This window comes from Setaria viridis, chromosome 1 (genome assembly GCF_005286985.2).
Source record: "Setaria viridis chromosome 1, Setaria_viridis_v4.0, whole genome shotgun sequence".
In the NCBI taxonomy this organism is placed as follows: domain Eukaryota; kingdom Viridiplantae; phylum Streptophyta; class Magnoliopsida; order Poales; family Poaceae; genus Setaria; species Setaria viridis.
The window spans coordinates 25,885,466-25,910,844 of NC_048263.2; the positions used below are offsets into that span (position 1 = coordinate 25,885,466).

The following is a 25,379-nucleotide window of genomic DNA, read 5'->3' on the forward strand; positions in this document are numbered from 1 at the left end:
TTTGGGATGGAAGGAGTATAAATGAAAGGATTTAGCTTCGAACTAATACAATTTCAATTTAAATCAAGTTGCAAGATATGGTTTCAAGTTCTAGTTCACAGTACAAGGAGCATCAGTAAGATTTCGGGACAATCACTATGAGCAAGATAATGCAACCCATCAAAGTTTTTGTCACAATTCCAAGTAAAACTCTCAAGAAACTGCAGCAAGATTGCCTCTCACATGCCGCAGGAGATACGGCACAAAATTAGCCCTAGGCATGGTGTGAATTCACACGGCATCAGCATTATGCCAGCCCTTGGTGCATGGAGGTATCTCCATAAACTCATCAAACTCCTTGACATGAATGTCACAACATTTCCACTGCAAGAACAGATAGAGAAGTTAAGGATCGCATAAGTTGAGAGATTTTCTGAGCACAAATCAACATCAGAACAGATACATACCCCTCTCATCCTGTCATGGAAAACTGCAGGACCTGGATGGTAATTGCATGCAGAGTCATGGTTATCCTTCTCCTTGTAGGATTTACCGCATCCTTTATTTTTACATGTTCTTGGTTCATTTATATCAATCCTTTTCTTTGGAGGTGGAACCGAGGATTTTTCAACAGGTTCCTTCTTTGTATCGTTGGTAGCAGCTGGTTTTTGTACCTTGGGCTGCGATCCTGGAAATGTACAGATTGCACTCCACTCAGTGAACAATTTCATTTTTGTAGTTGATGGTCATCATGATTACTAAGTTAGTGTTAAAAACACTGGATGGTTTTTTTAGTCGAACAATGTGTAGGGTGGTAACTGTTAACGTCCATAAAGAGTAAACTGATTGGCTAAAAAGAAATATTGTTACTGCAAATACAAACTCACCATGGTCGGAGCAAAAGAAACCCTGACGACACCTTGCGCAGCCATCGGCTCCTACACCCTGCTTAGAAGACTGGATTGGTGTGGCCTTGGGAGGGTTTGCAGAAACAGCTTTTGTGACTGTTTTTTCAGTCGTATGCTTCCCTGTTGTGCATCTGTGCCACAATAGGGTATGCGTCAGTTGTTTCTGGTTCTATACCAAAATATAACAGGCAACTGAACATTATATTGGTTCAAATGAGAAAAAGGCCATGATTAAAACCAGAACCACCAGCTTAAAAACACAAAGTCATCGTGAATAATGGTAGAAATCTATCAGAACAGGCTTATTCATCACTCATCAGTGAACTGGAACCATGTTTACGGACTCACATGGAGAGTAGACTAACTTTATTGAGATAACTCAACCTAATTTTTTTTCCCTGCCTTATTTCTGTTATGGTGTTTGCCGCTTAATAAACATCTTAAGTACTTTTTGGTCAACTATTGGTAACTTAAATAACATTAGAATCTAAGATGAAATATAACCATAGGATGAAGCCAAATACCTTGTCAACCAGTACCAACCTAAATTCAGCTACTTCCATTTAATCATCTTTAGCACTTTTAGCTAAATGTGACCAACTTACTTTTGTGTACTAACTCACTTCACATAACCATTAACATATGTACTTGATTACTTATACTAGACAATTGACGACAACCCTTGTTCTTATGTTAGTTCAGTCTCAGGTGAATGCAGTATATACGTGTTTTAAGTCAGATGCCATTAATTAGATCTGAGTAGATAATCTAGATTCTAAAGTCTAACTACATATTTATTAATATTGCGACTAATTCACAAATGCCAAATATTAGATATTTTTAGTGCACGTTGTGATCTGTCAATATATTTTTTATGTTGGGTTGGTCAAGTAGCCAAAGCACTAACATAAAGAGAGTTTGTGCAAACTAGCAAATTTTACTGTGTAAAAAGGCAAGCCATCCTGCTTAAGTGTTTATGATACATTATTGTCAGAAGAATGTCTTCATTTCTTGAGTAGCATAATGATCATGCTTTAACCAAAACAGGCATTCTCAGTTTCACATGAAATCCATCAACTTATACTTTTTGTGAATCCAAACAACGGCAACTGCAAACAGGTTTGCGCATAGGCGGCAGTAGTGCCTTAGTGGAGAAAAAAGGAACATCATGTACTTATAATTTCATAAATTATCCCCTACTTTGCTATCGTGTAAGAAACTCCTTAAATTTCAGAAGTATAGAGGAGAAAATGAGCATAAAATCTGTTGGAACAGTTACCAGACAGTGATCAAGCTATGTTTTAATACTATGTTCAAATAAATCATAAAGTAGCAAAAATAGCATGTAAATCTAACTTGTGATGCATCAGGATCTTCAAGTAATACATAGAGAAGAACATTTGCAGTTATAACTGTATTTTTCCCACTTGTTTGGTTTGAGAACTCACGGACCAAACCAATTCATCGGCAAAGCAAATTAACAGGTGAAGCTTAATTTGGTAACTAATAACTATATTGTCATTTAGACTATGGCCATTTGGCTCAGTGGATCAGCAAGCAAGCGATTTGCACTCCCAAGGATTGCCCAAAAACAATGTTAGATTTTCGTTGGCGTTAACAAATTCTGGATTGTGGATTCAGACCAAATCACAGCAAATTTTCCTTGGAATTACCAATTGTCTGGTTTATATTGGTTGTCAACCAGACAACCATACTAATATGCCATATTACACGTCATACACACTAACACTGAAGTTACAGTTCTGTCAGTGCAAGCAGGGGAGGAAGAAAAGGATCCTTACCCTGGTATTGCCAAAAATAAGCTAAAATCATGGCTTCGTTGCTTGCAGCAGCTCCACTCTTTCATGCCGTCATGAAATAAAGGCTGAAAAAACATATCTTAAGAAAACCAATGATGATTTCCTAAACAGAAATAGCCTCTCAAGCAAGGGTGAAACTTACTGCCTGCAAGAAAACAAAAGGATGGAGAAAGCTGTCAAAATACTAATAGTGAAAAATAAGAAATAAATGTCCCAATTGCCGGTGAAAGTGGAAGTAAGTATTGAGATAGCAACTATATTTTTGAACGCACTTCATAAAAACATAATTGCAAGATTCAATTTTGTCAGGTCCAAAAAACAGGATGCATGTATAAGTTCCCCAACATGATGATTGGCTATTTGCATGATATTTTTACTATGCCAAAACCTTATTGTGCCACTAATACTCCATAGGCACATTCAATTGCAGTAGCAAGCAAAAGTGTTATGAGTGTGTAAAGATCACACAAATACAGTGCTGTGGTTGTCTGGTTGAGCATTTTAATCTTAATGAAACAATAAGAGAAACAGTTCCTAGAGGAACAGGTAGCTATTCTTTTCCCAACCATGCTGTTGTTTTTATCTACAGAACACAAGTAGAGCTATTTACAATAGAACATTACAGCAGACATAATGAGGTGTTGCGGCCTTTTTTATTCCACTTGAACATTTTACACCACTGGTGTGCAAATATTACATTTAAATCACAACAAGAAAAGCCCAGGCTCCTGGTCAGCAGAAAAAAACTAAACAGTATATTGCTACAATATCATGGATTAACTCTTCCTACCACCTGCTAGTGAAGAAACTCCTTTACCCTTTTTTTTCCTTTAATCGTCATGTGACCCATCTCCCAATGAACAAAAATCATCCTCACCCATGGGCACACACAATGCTCAGGCCCATGTCAACAGACAACAGGTAATTTCCTGAGTACCGCAACTCAATCGAGAGAATATTATTTCCCAACACCATGTTTCCACTTAGCAATAACTCTAGTTAGATCACATCCACGAACCATCATCCATTGGAAGCTACCGGGTTTCTCAAATAGCTAATTCGTCTCCGGAATCAAGCAAACCCTTCAACTCCGGCCACAGCCAAAACCTTAGCACACGAATCCCCAGCTACTCGAGGCAAGAGTGAGACCTAGCCTAGGGGGCGGAACTTGGGGCAGCCGCACGAGGTAGGAGAAGGTCCCCACCTCCGATTTGAGGTTTGAAGCGGTGGAAACTTTAGCTGATGTGCGGGGGGTTTTGGGGGGAAGAGGAGAGAACGGATAGGCGGTGCTTACGGAGGGATGGTATTGGCAGGAGCCCTCGGGGTTGTCGTCGTCGGTGAACATGGCGTCGCAGCCGATCCGTTGGCAACGCACCCGCGCCGCGGTGCCGCTCTTCGCCGCCTCCGTCGCCGTCGACATCGCCGGCGCCCCCTCCCCGTCTCCCTCTGCTCGCTCTGGAAAAGTCGAAAGATCTCGGTCGCTCCAGAGTCTAGACCCTGCCGCATCGCCCGTCCCACAGCACGGAAGGAATAAATCGAGGGGCAGCAGGGCAGGGTCGTCGGCCCGCAAACGGATCCGAATATGACTACGAAATTCAACGCTACACTAATATCCGAATCGAATCTCACTCATTTTCACCGGACGCGGGTGTTTCCACAAGTATAAATACCAACTTGTATTGACATCCATGTCGAAAAATAGGAGTACTGATTTTTAATGTGCCATTGTTTTAATGCTCATTCAAAATTTCAAAGAAAAAGGTGCAATTGATTGGGAATAATTTAAATGCACTTCATGAGTTGGTTCAAACTTGAAAAGCTACAATTATATATTTTTTGAGAAATTTTAAATCTTAGCATTGTACTCTAAGAACACTTTTCATCATGTTACAAATAAATTGATAAATTGCAACATGACATATTGTTGGCGCTAAAAGTTAGCCGATTGACCCTGAGCGTCGGACACACGACCCGGAAGAATCTGCTTAACTCCTGTTCGGGTGATCGCCCTGGTGCGGTTCGCGCGGCATGCTAGCCAATCTGACCTGTTGATTGGCAAGGAAGAAAACGTGTCAAATTTCACGGGTTACGATCGGCTAAAATTCCGATCTCGAGGAGCGCATCAGCGAATCGGCCGATTTGCTATAAAAAAAGTAATCGGCTATAATATAGCCGACAATCACGTAGCGATTGTAAAGAGAACTTCTTAGAGTAAACTAGACAAAGCTACGAACACAACACTTGAAATAGATCTAATCGGCTATGTGATAATGACGAACGAAAGATAACAATAACAAAGCCGACAATTCAAATCTCAAGCTGGATAACTGATGATAAAACTAGAATAATAGATGAAACCTACAATTCTAGTAAATATCGATAACTAGTGAATAAATCTAAACGAAACGATAGCGATGCGCCCAAAGTTAAAGCTTAGATGTTACTCGATAAACGGAACTTACAGAATCGTGTCGATGCAGCCCTGCCAACCCGTACGAACTCGTGAAAGAAGAAAAGTATTGGCGAAGTCGCCGACTTGAAAGTAAAGTACGAGAAAATAGTAGATTGTTGTATTGATTGATGTGTTGTTTTACAAATCTCTAAAGATGGCTATTTATAGCCTGTTACAACCAATTTCTTAACCGACTAGAATCTATCTCTAATTTTAAACGAAAACGAATATTTACAAACACAACTCGTATCGTAGTTGGTTACTATACTCCTGTGGGCCAATCTCTATCTTCTTCCTCTGACCCACTTTTAAGCCCATATTTGCCCAATTGCTCCAGCCTTCCAATCGGCCGATTTCCACCAACTCTGTCTGCCAAAACACTGTAGCGCCAATCGGCCGATCTCCAACTGTAGCACCAATCGGTCGATTCCCAATTGTGACCTTTTTAATCTACCGCATCAGCCAGTCTTCTCCTTCCTTGACGCCGATTCTATATGTGTCAAAATCTGGTGTCAACATATGCCCCCCAGTTTCGGAGTAAAACATAGCTTTTACTTCAAAATTCCTTTTCAACTTCTCCTCCGAAACAAATGCATTAAAAATATCCTTCCGTTTCGCGGTCTCCTACCTTATGATTGCAATCGTTTCGAAACGAGTGCCTGAGACAACCACTCCCCCGAAATTCGTGTAGATGGCACGGTAAAAATCCCGCCTTTACCCCTTCTCGGACCGTCTTTAAATACTGGCACGTCCCGCACCTCTTCTTCACAAGCCAGTAACTTCCTTTCTTGGCGCACTAGTTTCCATCTTCTTCTGGCGCCCTTTTAGTTTTTTAGTTTCCAACCACAGCTTCCGGCGACCCTCCTTTCATCCGCTTTCTGCTCCATCCTCAATGGCGGCACCATCAGCAACCTGACCAGCAACGGAAACCCCGGCGGCAGCTCCAACGGCGGCGGCAGCAGCTCCATCGGCGACAGAAGTTCCACTGGCGGCCTCGGCGGCGGTAGCTCCACCAGCAGCCCCGTCGGCGACGATGACTTTCATCCCGGAGGTATTTACCCAGAACTTTTCTTTCTACCTTTACCGCCTAGGCATTTGTTTTAGATCCATTCTTAGTTCTTCCCTTTTTTTTACCTTTTTTAGGCGGTTAGACATCAAATCACTATTCGCCTTTCCGAAGCCCCCGGCCTCATCTGTCTAGGTCCTATGGGGAATCCAGACCCAACCGATCTGATAAACTTAGAAACTCACAGAATCCCATTTAAACAATCCCCAATGGAATTGGATCAGTGGTCAGGCACCTTTAGATCGTGGCTGAATGAAACCCTCGGTTGGAAAGAATGGTACCAGAGGATAGCCAACTCCAAGAGGGTTCAATGGGACGAACGAAAAATCGGCCAATGCATCAATCTCTCTTTGTCTCAAATGGAGAGAAATGAGCCCTTGGTGATGGCGGCCTCCTACTTCTGGTTCGACGCCCTTAATGCTTTCCTTTTCGGCCACGGGCCGATGACCCCTACTCTGGCCGATGTTGTAATGTTGACCGGCCTTGACATTTCTTCTCCCGATACCCCCTTCCATTACTGGTCAAGCCGACCCATCGGCTGGAGACAAAAGCAATCGGCGGGTGGAAGGGGTACATCAAGAACAACATGAAGACCGGGGCCGTTTCGGAGAAAGAATACACAGCCTTCCTGATGATGTGGTTGGAGAAACATCTCTTTTGTGGCCGAGCAGTCGGTCCATCTTCCAACACACAAGCTTTAGCCGAAGCATTATCAAGAGGAGCCTCTGTCCCCCTCGGGAAACATCTGCTGGGATCGACCTATCATATGCTGCACCAAATCGGCGTCAAACTATCCAAGGAGAGCCGATTGAAAACCTAGGTGGCCCCTGGTGGCTCATCAATCTCTGGCTCAACTTGTATATGAGCAAGATCTCTCAGCATCGGGTGGAGCACATGACCTTCCCCAACATTGAATCGGAAGAAAACCCCATCGTATGGCGCCGATGTACCTCTTTCGGCGAAGCAGCATCAGTCTTCCCTGGTTGCCAGCTCACCGCCACCAAAGTAGCCGAGTACTTCAGATGTTTCTACAACGGCTTTAGTGAGGAAATCACCAATTGGTACCCATATCTGAGGACAGAGCCGCTTTTTGAGCTCCCCTTCTGTTACGATTCGACGTCCAACACCTTTGATAATGATCTCATGGACGTCTTTATTAAACCGGGGATCTTACCGGTGAACTTTTTCTCGGTGAAGGATGCCCCTACTTATGAATTTTATAACCCATCAGTTGCGGCACGGCAGTTCGGCCTAGGTCAGCTGCTACTTAGAGTCTATTTCGCCGGTTGCGTGAAATTCCGAGACGGGCTCACCAAGGGCCTTGACTACAGTCGGCTGTGCGACCGAGTGCCTGATTCCAGCACCATCGATCTGAACAACTGGATAGTAGCTCCTTTTGCTGTCCGACCATTCAAATTATGGTTGGCAGAATGGAAGCAGCATCTATTTTGTGCATCCCCCGCGACATATTGCAATGATCTGGATCCTGAGAACATCGACCCGAGTGCAGAGGTACTGCTTTTTCTTTAGCCAATTTTGATGTTATTTTCTTTCTTATGCTACAAATTTGTTGCTAACTCTTACTTTCTTTTGTAGTCCGGGAGTCAACTTCCCCCAAAATGCAGCCGGAGTGGCAGGCCGATAGAGAACCGTTACCCGTATACGGAATTCCCACTCATCGGCCATAACGCCCCATCCATTGATGATATCACCACTGGCCGATTGAAGCAAACGCCGAAGAAAACCGTCAAGAAGACAAGCCACCGAGTGCGTGCCCGCACGGAATCGGCCGTTTAGTCTGATGCGGCATCGGCAGAAACTTTGGCTGCGCCGATCCTCCCGGTTATCGAGGAGGTCGATCCCCAAGCTGCTACAGAAACTGGAGTGCCGCTGCGTCACTGCTATTAGAAGCCATTCAGGTAACCTTGTGTTCACACCCTCTTAAGTATTCTTCATATACTAACTTCTTCTTTACATTAGGCCGCCCAAAATGCCCCGGTGCCTCCGCAGCAATCGACAACGCCCCAAGCAGAAATCGGAGCACTAGTAACTCCTCCCACTGAGGTAAAGAATCCCTTCATTCAATTTTTTGATACTTAGCCAAAAGCTTGACTGATTCTGATGCAGGCTACCCTTGGTACGTCAATTGTACCTTCTCAACAGCCATCGGCCAGGGAAACCACGGAGGTACGACAATCACCACATGTCATCAGATCTAAACATTTGTATCATACTCATAAGAACTTGCTCCTCGTACCTTTCTAGGAGGTCGGTCCGAGCAGGACGCCAATAATCATTGAGTCCTCCTTTTCTTATCAGCCGGTCGCACCTGTTCCTAAACCAAGGGCAGCACTCCCGTTGACGCAATCAGAAGAAATCGCTTCAAAGGGGTAAGAGACTTGTCACCCGAATCGGCCGATTTTCCTATTACCGTCGGCTAATCGATGCTTATTATTTTACTTTCCTGCAGGAACAAGATACTCCCAACAACAGTCTCTTCTCCTTCGCGGTCGCACTTTCTGATGACGAGGAGGTCGCTTCACGTCAGGTCACCATAAGCTCGATCCCCGATGACGTCCTCGCCAAACTTGAGAGCATATGGACCCTCCTTCAGGAAGACATCGGCCGATTGGTGGAGGACGCTTTGCCGATTCGGCAGCTCTTCAGCGATATCAGTGGCCGAGTCCCAGAAGAGGCGGAAGAAGCCCTGGCGCCAGCAGCATATATTGAATCAATGCGGATCCCAGTATTCAGGGCTTTGCGTCACATGGCCGATTGCGCCAAGCTGGCTAAAGCTCAGGAGGAGGAAGACTCTTACAAGCACCGAGCCCAAGACGTACATCACCGGATCAACTTTCTTGAAAGTTCCCGTTCGGGTATCGTTGGTGCTATAGATCGCCTCAAGCGCCGAAGGGTGGAGCTCGCCAAAGAGATGGAGCAGGTGACCAAGAACATAGCCGTTGAAGAAAAGAGACTCTAAGACCTCCCCTCTGTCATCGCCGAACTGAAGCAAGAGAGACAAAACCTAGCCCACGAAGCAATCAGACTCCATCGCCGTATGCCAGAAGTCCCAAGATCGGCCAATGACGACCAACGAATATTGGACTCGGCCGATCAAGTTAGGCAACGAGCGATTGCGGCCATTAATGCCCTCCTTGGATGAATTGTAAAAGTGTTGGCTGTTCTGTGAAAACATTAAAGTCTTTTGACCGCTTGACGCATGAATCCAATTCTGACCCGTCCTTCGTGGCGGCCTTTCATTTACTACCCCTTTTACTCTGATGGGACGCGTCTTACCAAACTCTTACCCCTTTTCTTTCTATAAGTACGAGACCCCGTATTACTTCCCAAGTCATTCGCCTCGCTCGTCCTCTTCTCGTCCAGTAGTTCATACCATCGGACTATTCATCAAGATGTCTTCCTCATCTTCTTCCTTCTCCTCTTCCTCCGTCAACCAGGTACTGGATCCTTCCTTCGCCCTCCATTCCCTGATTTGACATTTTGATCAGTCTGACGTCGAGAGGTTGCTTGTCAATTTCCAGCCGAGACGCCTTAGTCCCGAAGTGGAATGAGCAATCGAGATCATGCACTCTGACGAACCGTTGTCGCGGGAGGACAAGGACTTGATAAGAGCCATCACGAAGAACTCAGGGACCACGTCCCCGCTGAAGTACGACGGATCTGGGACCACATCGACGCCAACTGCTACAGGCGGCCACCAATCGAAAGGAGTCATCCACTCCCTCGCCCAGTCACCCTTGAAGACGCCGCAGCGAGAACGTCTCAACCACCGCTAGATCGGAGCCATCCTCTTCCACACCAAGTTGAGGCTGAAGTCGCGATGAAGGATCTGGAGGAAAGGAGCACCCACCTCTTGGTAGAATTAGGTCAGGTAGAGAGGAAGCTTAAGAAAAAGCGTGGTTAATAGATGTATTGGTACTTTTGTTCTAAGGGTGACTTGTACCGTGTCGGCTGTGTACCCCATCGTTCACACCGAACAATAAATCGGCCAACTCGAACGAATGTTTGTTCTCAAGGCGATTTCATCTTTGCATCGGCTATAAGATCTAATAGGAACTGGCCGTGCTATCTTGATACACTTCATAACTTAGTTATGCATCGACCCATATACTAGGATAATATCTCTTCACGTACCTCCCGTTCAAGGCCCTTGTGAATTCTTCTCCTTCGATCATCTCCAGTATATATGCGTTTCCCGGAGCATATCGGCCGATTTTATATGACCCTTCCCAAGTGGGCGACCATTTACCGAACTTGGGATCCTTGGATCCTATCGGTAGCACTAACTTCCATACCAAATCTCCTTGCAAGAATTGCTTGACTTTAACCTTCTTGTCGTACCACCTGGCCACCCTCTTTTTATTCTCCTCGATGCTGATCAGAGCCCTTAATCGTTGACCTGCTAGATCGTCGAGCTCTCCTTTCATGAGGTGGGAATAGTCGTCGCCCGTCAACTGATTTTGAAGCGATGTGCGTCTTGATCCCGTCCTTAATTCCCAAGGCAGCACTGCCTCGTGACCATACACCAATTGATAAGGAGATATTTTAGTAGCCCCGTGGTAGGCCATCCTGTAAGCCCATAAAGTCTCGTTCAGACACAAGTGCCATTTCTTAGGTTGTTCCTCAATCTTCCTCTTAATCAACTTAATTATCCCCTTATTGGATGATTCAGCTTGGCCGTTAGCTTGAGCATAATATGGAGAAGAATCAGTAACTTGATTCCCATATTGGCAGTGAACTCCTCAAATTCTTCCAAAGTGAACATCGTCCCTTGGTCGGTTGTGATGGTTTGAGGAATACCGAAACGATAAACAATGTGGTCCCTTACGAAATCGACCATGGCGGCCGATGTCACGGCCTTTAATGGGATTGTCTCCACCCATTTGGTAAAGTAGTCAGTGGCTACCAATATGAACTTATGCCCCTTACTTGATGGAGGATAAATCTGTCCGATGAGGTCTATTCCCCAACCCCTGAACGGCCATGGTTTAATTATCGGGTTCATAGCCGATGCCGGCGCACGTTGTATGTTGCCAAACTTCTGACAGTCTTGACACCCTTTATAATATTTGAAGCAGTCTTCGAGTATCGTCGGCCAGTAATATCCGTTATTCCTAATCATCCACTTCATTTTATGAGCTGATTGGTGAGCTCCGCACACGCCTTCATGGATCTCTCCCATCAGGATCTTTGCTTCTTCCGTCCCCAGGCACTTGAGCAGAACTCCATCAATCGCTCGGTAAAATAACTCATCATCGAGTAGTACATACTTTGTGGCTTGAAAATGCACTCGCCGATCCACTTTCTTGGACGGATCCCTTAAGTAATCAGCGATCTCCTTTCGCCAATCGTCGACCGCGAGTTCCAAAGTCATGGCGCCCTGAATCGGCCGATACCCGGACACGTGTTGGGCAAGCCTTTTGGCCTCTTCATTATAATTTCTGGGAATATGCTCAATAACTGCAGTCTTGAATTCTTTTAAAAGTTGGAGACAATCTTCGTAGTAAATACTCATGACATCATCTTTACATTCCGATCTTCCCGTCAGCTGGTCTACGATGAGCATGGAATCCCCAAAAATCTCCATGGTGTCGGCTTTGATCTCTCTCAATAATTGAATGCCTTTTAGGACAGCTCGGTATTCCGCCTAATTATTGGTCGCGGAAGCTTCTATCGGCAGAGAGAAATCATAACTTGCCCCCCGAGGCAACATGAGAACGATGCCGATTCCCGATCCGGCGCCACATGACGAACCATCGAAGTATAGAGTCCATGGAGCCGGCTCAACGACGGCGATTTCTGGTCCGTAGTGCTGGGCCACGAAATCGGCCATGACTTGGCCCTTGACAGCTTTGGCCGATTCGTACCTCAAGTCAAACTCTGACAGAGCCAGGATCCATTTTCCAATTCGTCCTTTCAAAATCGGTAATGACAACATGTACTTTACCACGTCATCCTTCCATACGACTATGCATTCTGCCGATAACAGGTAGTGACTGAGCTTGGTGCATGAGAAATAAAGACATAGGCATAGCCGTTCTACCGGGGAATATCTTGTTTCTGCGTCCAGAAGTTTTCTGCTAACATAATATATTACCTGTTCCTTTCCTTCGAACTCCTGCACTAGCGCCAATCCGATGGCCCGCTCGTCAACCGATAGGTACAGTCTGAACGGCTTGTCAGCTTGTGGTGGGACCAGTACAGGTGGTGAGACTAGATATTGCTTGATGTCTTCCAGTGCTTTTTGCTGTTCCTCTCCTCACACAAATTCTTGGTCGGGCTTTAATTTCAATAACGGCGTGAAGTCTTGAATACGCCCGGACAAGTTGGATATAAATTTTCTGATAAAGTTAACTTTGCCGATTAGGGATTGCAACTCGGTTTTGTTCTGTGGGGCTACAACCTTGTTGATGGCTGCTATGATTTTCCGGTTGACTTCTATCCCGCGCTCGTGAACCATGAATCCCAGAAATTGCCCGGCCGATACGCCGAATGCACATTTGTTCGGGTTCATTTTCAATCCATGCTTTCTTGTACACTCCAATACTTCTCGCAGATCGGCCAGATGCTCTTGATGCCCTTTTAATTTGACTACGATATCGTCAATGTAGATTTCCACCAGGACGCCAATGAGTTTGCGGAAGATGTAATTCATAGCTCGTTGATATGTGGCGCCGGCGTTCTTTAATCCGAAGGTCATTACTATCCACTCGAATAAACTGAGGTGGCCCGGACACCTGAAGGCCGTTTTCAAGATGTCTTCTACGGCTATTAATATTTGATTGTACACAGCATTACCATCCATAAAACTGATGACTTTATGTCCTGTGGCGGCATCTATCAATACATCGGCTGTCGGCATTGGATACCCATCCATCGGCGTAGCCTGATTAAGGTTCCCGAAGTCAATGCATACGCGCAGCTTTCCGTTCTTCTTGTATACGGGTACAATATTAGAGATCCACTCAGCGTAACGGCATTGCCGAATAAATTTCGCTTCGATCAGTCTTGTAATCTCGGCCTTTATGTCCGGTAGAATTTTAGGATTGCATCGTCATGCGGGTTGTTGGTATGGCCGATATCCCGGCTTTATAGGAAACCGGTGTTCAACAATAGACCGGTCTAGACCAGGCATTTCATGATATTCCCAGGCAAAATAATCTTTAAATTCTTTCAATAAATTTGTCAATTTACACTTATATTCGGGATCCAAGTTAGCACTGATGTACATCGGCCTCGGTTTGGTGCCATCACCTAGATCTATCATCTCTAATGAATCGGCCGACGTGAACCCGTGCCCCAGCTTCCCATCTTCTCGGACGAAATGATCCATCTATTCTGAATCTTCAGAGCCGACTGCTCGGATCGGCTGTAGGCCAAAATCGGACACTTTCAGAAAATCGGTGTCCCAAGTTCTTCCGGATATGCACTTGACGTGTTCGCAGCTCAACTGTTGCGTATCGGCCACAGCAACACTGTAGGCGGAATCAGCGGTGACTATTTTGATGTTGTCGCCGACCCATTGTACGAGGCATTGATGCATTGTAGACGGGACACGGCAGTTTGCGTGTATCCAATCGCGACCAAGTAACATATTGTAGGACCCTTTGCCATTAATAATAAAGAAAGTAGTAGGAAGGGTCTTACTGCCGATGGTGAGGTCGACGCAGAGCGCCCCACGTGCGGGAGACACATTACCCTCGAAGTCCTTGAGCATCATGTCCGTCCTGGTTAGATCCTCGTCGCTCTTACCCAGCTTTCAGAACATGGCGTACGGCATGATGTTGACTGCAGCGCCTCCATCTACTAGTAGCCTGGTGACGGGCCGACCGTTGACGTGCCCTTTCAGGAACAGTGCCTTGAGGTGTTGTCATTTTTCATCTTCGGGTTTCTCAAATGTGGCTGTCATTAGCTCCAAAGCCAATTGCGCCATCTGTTCCTCCATCTTCGTTGTGTCATACCAATCGGCGGGAGCCATGAACTCCATCGACAAGATGAACACCATGCTGACGTTATCTGCCGATTCCTGGCTCCCATCTTCCTCATTGTTGTTTCTTTTGGGGTGCCAGACTCGAGACCTATCATCCTTCTTATCCACCATCTGCTTCTGCTCTTCTTCCTGTTGCTCCCATTGGCGCAGGCGTTGGATTCTTCATTTCTGGGATTTGGTCAATCCGTTAGGGCACCACCTGGGGTTCACCGGTTTGGCCAGCGGTTTGGCACATTCCCAGTCTGGTTCTCGTCCTAAGGGATTTTCATCTGACACCCGAGCATCGGCCATTTCTTCTAGCCGATCGTGTGCGCTGACTCTGCCCCCTGGTCGGTCGTGTTGGTCAGATCTGCCCCCTGGCCTATCATATTGCTCGTGTCTGTCCCTTGGCCGATCATATCGGTCAACTCTGCCCCTAGCCGATCACGCACTAAGAGGCGCCGATTCTCTTGCTCGCGCCAGTTTCTGCTGATTGGCTGTGATCCTCTGTCCCTGAAGCGAGACCTCCTGAACGAGCGATTATTGCGATATGGACAGCTGCACTCCGGGCAATTATCGGCCGATGGCAATCTAAGGTTATTTTCCTAGCAATGGATGAAGAATGGGCATCGCCAATGATTTTCGTGTCGTCGTATTGTTTCTTCATGATGTCTCGAACTTTGCTGCTACCGCTGATATTTGTCGAGCAGAAATTGGGAGGTAATAGGTCTGCGCGGCCTGTCCGATCCTTCACCATCGTCGTCAACTCGTCGCTTCCCCTTGACATCTTCCACAGAAGCCTGATTTTTGGGGTCCACAGCGCCACTCTTTTTAGCCGATTCCGATGTCAGCACCTTGGTTTGAAGCGCGTTTCTTCCCGCATCAACCATGTTAGTGGGAAAAGGATGCTGATCAATCTTCATTGGCTTAGCTGGCTTTGCTGGGACCTCGAACTTGAGCCTACCTGGCTCGATGGCTGATTGTATCTGCTGACGGAAGATCTTGCACTCGTTTGTGTCGTGGGATGTGGCATTGTGCCACTTGCAATACTTCATCTTTTTTAGCTGCTCGGTCGATGGGATCGTATGATAGGGTAATAGTTTGATCTGCCCCTCTTGGAGAAGTAAGTCAAAAATTTTGTCGGCCTTTGAGGTGTCAAAACCGAATGCCTTCGGTTCCTTTTTCCCAAAAGGACACGATATCGGCTTCTTTCCTTTAACCCATTCTGCTAGGCCGATTTCCGCTTCCTCCTCAGATTCAGATCCCTCTAAGTACGCTACCTTCTTCTGAAAATTTTCTCCACTGATCAAAAGGGCGCACTTCTTGTCCGGCCAATCGGTGAACGATTTGACTCAGGCTCTCGAACTCCTGGGAAGCGTACTTCTCTTTGATGTATGGCAGGAGGCCTTGGAAGGCAATATCGGCCAGCTGCGCGTCGGTCAGGACTAGGGTGTACCACTTGTTTCTGACTTCACTGAACCTCTGCACATAATTGGACACTGGCTCGTCGCTCCTTTGCTTGAGGCTGGTCAGATCTGAGAGCTTTATCTCATGGACTCCCGCGTAGAAGTATTTATGGAACTGCTTCTCCAGGTCGGTCCAAGTAACTATGGAATTAGGCGGTAGCGTAGTGAACCACTGGAAAGCCGACCCGGACAGGGACGATGAGAACAGACGCACCTGTAGAGCATCCTGTGTAGTCGCCTCCCCGCATTGGATGATGAATCTGTTTACGTGCTCCACAGTTGAGGTGTCATCTAGCCACGAAAACTTGGTGAAGTCGGGAACTTTGTACCGATGGGGAAATGGCAGTAGATCGTAGGTAGGCGGGTATGGTGTTTTGTACGTGTAAGTTTGTACCTTCAGCTTTAACCCGAACTGATCTAATCACCTCCGTTATCCTTGCCGCCCAGTCTACTTGCTGCTGATGAACTACTGGTTGGGGAATTGGCACGTGTTGGTGGATTGGCGGCGGGATGACTGGGTGACGAATAAAAGCGTGCGGCGGATTCTGCGGTAACGTGGCCGGCTGAGCGGTTGACATTTGGTGGCGCAGCGAACCGACCATCTCATCATACAGTATCATCGGCGCTGCACCTCGGAGCCCTCAGCAGTGTCTGCCCCCCTGCCGATTTCTGACGTAGCAGGCTGATACTGTGGAACCGTCGGTCAGATGGCCGATTGGAATGGTGCGTGATTTGGAGAGCCTCCATAGCCAGGCGATTGATCTAGAACGACTGCTATCGATGGTGCCCCCCAAGGCACTGAGTTTGATGGCAATGATTGCGTGGAGGAAATCTGAGCAGGTTGAGGTGACGCTTGTGTCTGAAAGCATGGCGCACCGTTATATCCTAGATGGATCAAAGGCAATGAAGCATTGTGTCCTCCATGTTGAGTTGGCATCAGCTGAGGAGCCGAGTGAGATGCGCTTGGAGAGCTCCTGACTGGGGCCGTAATGGGCGGGGCGTATGCTGGCCCCTGATATCCTTGAGATACGCCATTGGCCAAGGAACTGATGACGACATTGTATACCGTGTTAGCCATCACCGGGGATTGATCGATGAAGGCCTGGTAGACGGACTGCTGAACCATATTGGACATCTTGCCCGAGTCCTCAGCGATGGTGATCTGGCGGGAGGTTGGGAAAGGACCTTTCTTGATGGTCTCCCGCCTTCTGGTACGACTGAAAAATTGGAGGCATGTTTTCCGGTATTACTCTATCTGCTTTTCCAACTCTTCTTTCTGGTCGTCCTTGATGTCTGCTTCCATCACTTTGATGACGTTGTCTTCGGAGATTTTGGCAGCTTTTGACATGTTAGAGGTTGAATGGTCCCACTGGGCGTGCCAAAAGTGTGTTGGCGCTAAAAGTCAGCCGATTGACCCTGAGCGTCGGACACACAACCCGGGAGAATCTGCTTAACTCCTATTCGGGTGATCGCCCTGGTGCGGTTCACGTGGCGTGCCAGCCAATCTGACCTATTGATTGGCAAGGAAGAAAACGTGTCAAATTCCAGGGGTTCTGGTCGGCTAAAATTCCGATCTCGAGGAGTGCATCAGCGAATCGGCCGATTTGCTATAAAAAAAGTAATCGGCTATAATACAGCCGACAATCACGTAGCGATTGTAAAGAGAACTTCTTAGAGTAAACTAGACAAAGCTACAAAAACAACACTTGAAATAGATCTAATCGGCTATGTGATAATAACGAACGAAAGATAACAATAACAAAGCCGATAGTTCAAATTTCAAGCTGGATAACTGGTGATAAAACTAGAATAATAGATGAAACCTACAATTCTAGTAAATATCGATAACTAGTGAATAAATCTAAACGAAACGACAGCGATGCGCCTGAAGTTAAAGCTTAGATGTTACTCGATAAACGGAACTTACAGAATCGGTCGGAGATCTTCAGCGTGCTCACGGCCACTCAACGTCGTGACGCCTGACCCCGGATCCCACCTCGCCTGTGGGCCCGTACTAGACTTTGCGTGGTGGCCTGGCCTTGACCGGGACGAGTCACTATGATGGGGAGGGTGATGATGACGCCGAGGTGCATGAGCGAGTACGGACCGCATGGCCTTGTCCCACAGGTTGTCCTGGGCGGTCCGAAGGGTGTAACCTTACCCTTTGGACCCCTGGCTAAGGGTCGGCTCCCTTCGCCGTGTCACGTCCTGACGTGGGATAGTCAGGAGGGCCACGTCTCGCATTTAATGCTCCTGGTACGGCATCGTCGCCCTTAGTCAAGGGGTAGGCGGGGCGCTGTGGGCCCCTTGCAAGCCCCATCCCCAAGCCAGTTGGAGCGGCGAATCATTGTCTTCAACTCCCGATCAAGGGAGGTCGGGAGGTGGGTCGCGATGTCGCATGGGCTGCCTTCGATATGCTTCTCACTATTGAGCCCTTGGTCTTTTCATGCGCCAGGGGTACCCCTGGTGCAGGAACCCGTCATAACCAATTTAAAGGTTTACGTGGTCGTGATCATTCACTAATGTAATATGCATCAATATGTAATTAGAGTATTTTTTAAGAACTTCTAGGTGTGGTTTTGTCTTAAGAGTATTATATATTACATATAAATAGCATAAGTCAGAACGAAAGAGAAAACTAGAAAATAGGAGAAAATTTTACTACTTAAAAATTCTTTTCTCGACCCATGCGGGAATTAGTTAAATTTTTGTAATTTCCATATAAATTAGTGCACAATTCCTATGATAAACCTTTAGTGATTGAAACTCATTACTTCGATGAATGTTTACGTCATTCAATGTTTTCTTATTTTCAATCAGTACTATGAGCATATGTTGTAAGATGTGTATATGTAGACCTTTTTGGTAGAACTTAACTCCAATAATCTTTTTTGAGTTGATCCTCACCCGCTTTAAAAAAAATCACGGAGTGTAATTGAGCTTTTTTGCTCTTATTTTTTATTTAACACAGAGGTTCAAACCATTTTTGTTTGTCATACAAACTCCAAAATATATGGATCACTCTGCTAAACAAACCATTTTGTTTGTGTGCTCATCTTCAACTCAAGGGCATGTTATGTGCTAAAATTCCATCACAAAACTTGCGATCAACCCATTGTAGTCAATGTAAAATTCATGTGGCGCACTCGAGGTCAATATTATACCAATCATCACCTTTGGTGCTAATTAGTTTCACTTTTGTGCATCAGGCCATATATAACTTAAAAACTGCCATTTTACTCAATAAACAGATTTGTGCTTTGTACTCATTTATGTTAGTTGGGTTGTCACTTTTGTGCATCTAGAAATTAAAGAACAGTTCATTTAACCTATGGAGTACAAAAAAAAATTGTATTGTGTACTCCGTAAAATTTGACCTTTCATATTGAAAAAAATGATCCTCAGGTAACAGTTTGTACTAATTAAGATGCCACGCTGTATATAATTGGTTTTCTTTTGGAAAAGCCCCTCTTCTTTTTATCTTTCTAATCGATTCTGGCGATCCTTTCTTTCTTTCTTCCTGCTCACTTTATCTTATAATTATATTTGCTTTCTTCTAACCAAAATTACCGCATACTATGCGGCGAGCAAGTGATCAAACCATCAGCGAAACATTTAAGCATCGATATGTCCATGCTCACTGGTGGTGACCAAAGAATTAAGAAGCATTAGTAAAATTTCCTCTTCTAACGTCAGTGGACGTTTCATTAAAAGTTTCATAATTATTAAATAACATGTCACATCAACAATTTTGCTGACATGGCAAGATTATTATAAAGGAAAGGAGAGGAAGTTTTATCATTTGTGAGAAATTTTGTCACCGTGAAATCCAGCCGACATAGTTATCTAATTCTCAATTTTAGTACCTGTGTCATGAAACTGTGCATTTTTTTTAAAAAATAAACCTCGTCTTGATGGTCCGAGCCGAGTTGTTCATCTTGGCGTGCAAGACAGCAAGGGAGCCACAGCCGACACCTCATCCCCTGTCACTGCGAGGCGCCGAGGCCCTGGAAGAGCAGAGGGCCACCCACGAACACACGAAGCCACGCCACCTTCTCGACCGGTTCGAGTTCAGACCTTCCAGAACCGAAACCTTCCAACCCACCGCATCGCATCGAACCCTCTTGCTTCCCACGGCACCGCCCCCGCGAATTCCTCCTCCCCTCCCGCCGCGAATCCAACCGCCCGCAAAACCCTAGGCCGATGCGGCCGATCCGGCTGCCCGAGCCGCCGGGCGTCGACGGCATGGAGACGCCCGAGATCTTCTCCGGCGGCGGCAGCGGCGCCAAAGTCGTCCGCCGCGCCGTCCTCATCGGCAACGGCTCCCCCGGCGCCGAGAACCAGTGCCTCGGCCTCGCCCGCGCCCTCGGCCTCGCCGACAACCTCACCCTCTACGTCAGTTCCCCCTCCCTGCCCTCTCGTTTACTCCTCCCAGCACCCACCATTTCCGTTCCACGCATTTCCCGTTCTGTTGTTCGGCCGTTGCAGAATTTAGTAGTTTTTTTGGGGGCTTAATTTTGCTCCTGGGGATTGGCTTGCAGCGTGTCACGAGGCCGAGAGGAGGGATCAACGAGTGGCTGCACTTTCTCCCCATTTCCCTGCACAAGTTTATAGACCAAGTGCTCAGGCAGTTCTTCCGCAACACGAGGTTCACGATAGTGGTTCAGGGGAGGAAGCCGTATCGTGTCCTGAATAGCAGTTCAGTTGGGTTGTCTACAATTCTGGAACCTGACGTCAAGAAGATTGTGACTGTGGCTCGCGAGACATATGAGAAGTAAGTCCCAATTGCTGTCGTACTCAATTACTTCCTTTTATGAACTTATACTGGAATCTAGCTTCTTTAAACCATTGGTCATGGTTCACTGAAATGTGAAATAATTGACTAGTTCATGAGTGTTTGCCCAACTGGAATTAGTATGATTGGCAATTAGAAGTTACAGCCAACTGGAATCCCAGGAATTACCTTATTTATTGCATTATAATGGCCTTTTGGCATATCGATTTGTTTATTGTCTTTGGAGCTACTGATGTCTTGTCATCATTTGAATAACATTCATTTACCTTCTTGCATTCACCTTCTGTATCTAAATATGTAATATGTGAATTGTGCTTCAAGGAAAGATCATGTCATATGAGGAAATTTTGTTTATGATCATTTGAATAACATTTATTTGGTGGATCATTTTGTAGAATACACTTTATATTTTCTGTGGCTGTAGCGCATATCCATGTAGAATATCTAAGTTCTTGCCTAAACATGTTCCTTGCTTTTGGTCGGATTGTCAGGTTTTGTAATGTTCTCAGAATTAGGCAGTCCTACTGGCTTCTAAATATTATGATAAGATGTGAACATGACATCATGGCCATTAATTCTTATTCCAGGGAAGGTCCAACATTAGTTGTTGCATGTGGCTGGGACACCATATCATACTCAAGCTTGATAAGGAAATTGGCTTCAGATAATGTGTTTGTCATTCAGGTAGTATTCAAACCTAATCTGCTGACTTTCACTATTATCTGCTAATACAGTAGATCCACAAAATAAACCTACTTGTCTTGAAAATTCTGATGTAATTCTTGTTATGTGCTGTTTCGTATTAGATCCAGCACCCCAGGTCCCGCCTTGATAGGTTTGATTTGGTGGTGACTCCTCGCCACGATTACTATGCTTTAACTGCTAGTGGACAACAAGAAATTCCACGCCTGTTCCGGAGATGGATTACTCCACAGGAACCACCCAGGAGCAATGTGGTATGCTGATTTCTCATTACTCATAGCTGTAAAATAACTTGCACATTTTTGGCATGCTAATTCTGATATTTGAATGTTCAGGTTCTTACTGTTGGTGCGCTACACCAAGCTGATTCTGCTGCACTCAGGCTTGCTGCTATTGCCTGGCATGATGAACTTGCCCCTTTGCCTAAGCCATTGCTTGTTGTTAACATCGGCGGACCCACAAGTAACACTGTCTTCAGCACACGTTTTTACATATAATAGTCCTGTTTTGACTTGGCTGCAGTGTAAATCTAGAAATGATGTCAGTTGTTGCATTCAAACAGGGATACTGTTGGGTGTGGCCTGCCTAACACATGTTTGCTAATAATGAGTGAATTTGTTATTTCCTTTACTGATCAGAGTCTTTTCCTTCATTTTGAAGTCACATTTGATAGGTTTGTTCTGTAGTCTGATGATCCTAATAAAGATTTGATCTCTAATAACCTGTACTAGAATAATGATTTCTTGGCTGCTAGAATGTGACATTTGGTTTATTGATTCAGATATTCCATATATCAATGTTACCCTGGACTTCATGTCAATAAAACCAATTTGAGATCCCAAATGTTTGCTCTATATCCAATTCAATAGAACAGTGCCACATGTAAGCCATTGCCCCACTGATCCGAATAATTCATTCCCAGTGACAAAAGGGCTCAAAATTACCCCATTTTGAGCAGGTGAAATGAAAATGTCCCCATTTTCACCACATCAAATGGCCTGAAACTGAGGAGTTGGCTGAGAAGGGCAAAATAGACAGGCCTGCAGTGGAACGGATGGCGGAAAAAGGAATAGGGCTTTCACTGCCTGAAAGAAAATTTCTCTTAATATTATTCCATTGATAGTGTAAACCCTTAGTTATCAAGAATGGTTCACCACTTTTCCTCCCAGATTCCATAGCAAACCCATACCCAAGTCAATCCAGGGTGTAGTTAGCCCTGGAGCGAATCTGGTAGCTAGAATAGAAAGCTAATGCAATGCTGTTTTCTTTATATGTGTCAAAGTAATGTCAACTATGTTGGAGGAGTTCAATGTGAACTATCTTGGAGGACTTTTCCCTTCTATAACTTGCATACCTATTGGCCTTCAATTGTTTCAATTTCTTTATCTAGTTCTTTGAATGCAGCTTCCAATTGTGTTGAGTGATTTGTCAAATGCTTTTCATACTCCAGATACATGATGACCTTTTTAATGTGTTTTGTCTTTCAATGTTCAGGGAATTGCAAATATGGTGTAGACCTTGCCAAGCAGCTCATAAGTTCTCTTTACAATGTGCTAGATAGCTGTGGGAGTGTCAGAATTTCATTCTCTCGGAGAACACCGTGGAAGGTAGGATATTTGGCAATTTGTTTTTTGAGATGGATATCTGACAGTTTTACTATAGTTTAAGTGGGTAAGCTTCAGTTTAACCATCTGCTGGCAGGTCTCTGATATTGTATTTAAAGAATTTGCTGGACATCCGAAGGTCTATATTTGGGAAGGTGAAGGTAGACCCAGAAGACGAGCACTAAGCTGTTCCATGTTTATGCTTTTTACTCAAATTGCTGAGCTTGTTACCTTTTTTTTTTTCAGAACCTAACCCTCACATGGGACATCTTGCTTGGGGTGATGCTTTTGTCATAACAGCAGACTCGATAAGTATGTTAAGTGAGGCATGCAGCACAGGGTAAGATGTTTTTTTTTTTATTTGAACAACTTGCAAGTTGCAACCCTTTTGTTAAGTTTCATGAGTGTGATAAGCTTCAAATCACAATTGCTACAGGAAACCTGTTTATGTTATCGGGACCGAGCATTGTAAATGGAAGTTTTCAGCTTTTCACAAGGCTCTGCGGGAGCGAGGGGTTGTGCGCCCGTTCACTGGATTGGAAGATGTAAGTTTGTCAATATTGTTAGAAAATGATAATCTGTCTTGAGTGCCCACTCGATAATGTAAGAAGATTCTGTTTGATTATATCCATTTTAAACAAGTTTTAATGCTGATTGTTTAACTTCATACAGAATACCGAAATATTTTCCTTTAATTTCTGTGCAACCTGGCTTATGGATCCCTGATTTTGCCAACTTTGATACCTACTCCAAAATGCTGAACCTTTTTTGCACTCGTGCACATACCTAATAGCATCTCACACACAGAGTTCAGCAGCACAACTGTGGCAGGGAAAATGCTGTATACTTACTCTTGCCATCAATTATAGGTACTGTCACGATTTCATCTAAATACATCAGAACTCTCTAGTTACTGCATCAGTTATGCTGGATGAGAATTACAATTCTACTGCACACAGACTTGTTTGTACTGCATCCTGTAGCTTGCACCACCATATAGAAGATTTGTGTAGATATACCTATGCTGGTAGAAGGATCAAAATCAACAAAAGCTAGTCTGTTTTATTGAAGTGCCAACCTGGCTACTTATTATAGCTGGGAGTTCTTCATGTAATTTATTATCATAGATTTCCTCAAAGTTCAGATGGATGTACTTGCTCAGCTGTATCACTGTTCTTTTTTCCTTGTAGATTTCAAATAGCTGGAGCTACGCTCCCCTAAATGACGCCATTGAAGTAGCTACTCGTGTTCGTGAAGTGATTGCAGAACGAGGGTGGACAGTGGGATGATAGTGATCACAAGTAGCATTGTATTATTCTGTCAACTTCTCTTCAGTCTCTGGATATACGGTAACTTATACAGTTTGGTTAACCTCACATGGATTCAGTTTATGTTGTTCAGAGGAAGAATAATATAGCCAGGGAATGGCCTGTACAAAAGCTGACCTACTCTTTTGGTGGTATTATAACCCAATTTTTGAGTGAGTGCACAGCTCCCGGGAGATGTTTTTGGTTTGGCAACTGGTAACATGTTGCCTCATGTAAATTTGACGCTGCTGGAAAGAATTGGAGTAAGTACAGTTGGGAATGTGAAAACTTGAAGTTGCTGCAGTGTGTTGTATGCTTATGACATTGCCCTACTTGGTCAAATTGTTGTATCATGAAACATGCATAACTTATCGGTTTTTGTTGATGCTACTTTTTACTGGAAGGTGGTGGTAATCGAATGTCCTGGATTTGTATTGCATTCCGGAACTGCTGCACACCGACCATCGGCGCTGGTTGTCTGCATTCTACCTGGAGAGATGCACAGTCGCAGGTCCCAACTTGCAACTAAAAGCGCAAGTGTACACGTGTCCCGCTGGTTTGCACTGGATGAACAAGTTGTCCATTTGGAACCGGCATTGCTTCAGTTGCCCGACACCGTTGCTAGACCGGAAGAATGAGGCTGTGCCTGTGCAAAATACAAGCCATTTGAGTTCTGTCCAGCATTTGAAACGAACGTCAACGCGACGCCGTGGCCGCGGTAGGGTTCAGAGAGATGACAAGTTTGATAGAGAATTTCATCATGGTCAGGAGTCGGGACCTAGAGGTTGTTTTCGCAATGTTTTCAACTCTGGAAGATACACGAGTACTGATCTGAACACGTTCCTTTTGAACGAGTCTAGCACGGCGGGGTATAATACCTGCACTGCACGCTGACTACATCAGGAGAGCGAAACGACACTGACAAAGTGACAATGATGCTGAATTGACTGCCTGATCCCTTTCGGGTTTGCGAGCCCATCAAATAATGTCAGTCCTTGCGGCTGACGCCCTTTGCTACAGACGGAGAGGGAGTACAGTATTAAGGGGCAACAGGCACATGCTTTGTTAGATACTCGGATGGAAAAAAAACTGTTAACACTTTTTATCTAATACTACTTTATTACCAACAATTTATGTTCTACTTCTACCCACGGTTTTATACATCATTCGCTTAATAAACGGTTTTATACATAATGAATATGTAGTGTTGCAAAATAGACTAGTCATTGCATGAGTTGGTATAGTGTATACGCTTCACAGTTTGGTCTAGTTTGGAGATATATGCAACGC

The 25,379-nt window shown here is 45.0% G+C and overlaps 2 protein-coding genes across 2 annotated transcripts; one reads left to right on the forward strand and one right to left on the reverse strand.

Annotated features, from left to right (window-relative positions):
- Nucleotides 1–30: 30 nt before the first annotated feature.
- Nucleotides 31–4,228, reverse strand: LOC117836527 (cysteine and histidine-rich domain-containing protein RAR1). Its single transcript, XM_034715982.2, is given in 7 exon segments — nt 31–363; nt 447–667; nt 867–1,018; nt 2,690–2,772; nt 2,850–2,852; nt 4,002–4,147; nt 4,150–4,228. Coding segments are annotated over 7 exon segments (762 nt in total). The 5' UTR covers nt 4,214–4,228; the 3' UTR covers nt 31–270.
- A 15,443-nt stretch (nt 4,229–19,671) lies between these two features.
- Nucleotides 19,672–24,392, forward strand: LOC117866902 (mitochondrial fission protein ELM1). The gene is made up of 10 exons (XM_034751198.2): nt 19,672–20,076; nt 20,223–20,455; nt 21,064–21,160; nt 21,283–21,432; nt 21,514–21,640; nt 22,673–22,785; nt 22,880–22,943; nt 23,029–23,122; nt 23,219–23,327; nt 23,973–24,392. Exons 1-10 carry the CDS (start codon nt 19,885–19,887, stop codon nt 24,069–24,071), a joined length of 1,278 nt encoding a protein of 425 aa, XP_034607089.1. The 5' UTR covers nt 19,672–19,884; the 3' UTR covers nt 24,072–24,392.
- The last annotated feature ends 987 nt before the right edge of the window (nt 24,393–25,379 follow it).

Coding starts and splice junctions, on each gene's coding strand:
- LOC117866902 (XM_034751198.2), top strand. CDS start 19,885: ATGCGGCCGATCCGGCTGCCCGAGCCGCCGGGCGTCGACGGCATGGAG. Junction 21,641..22,672: donor TAACATCGGCGGACCCACAA/GTAACACTGTCT, acceptor TTCAATGTTCAG/GGAATTGCAAATATGGTGTA. Junction 22,944..23,028: donor CTATATTTGGGAAGGTGAAG/GTAGACCCAGAA, acceptor TTTTTTTTTCAG/AACCTAACCCTCACATGGGA.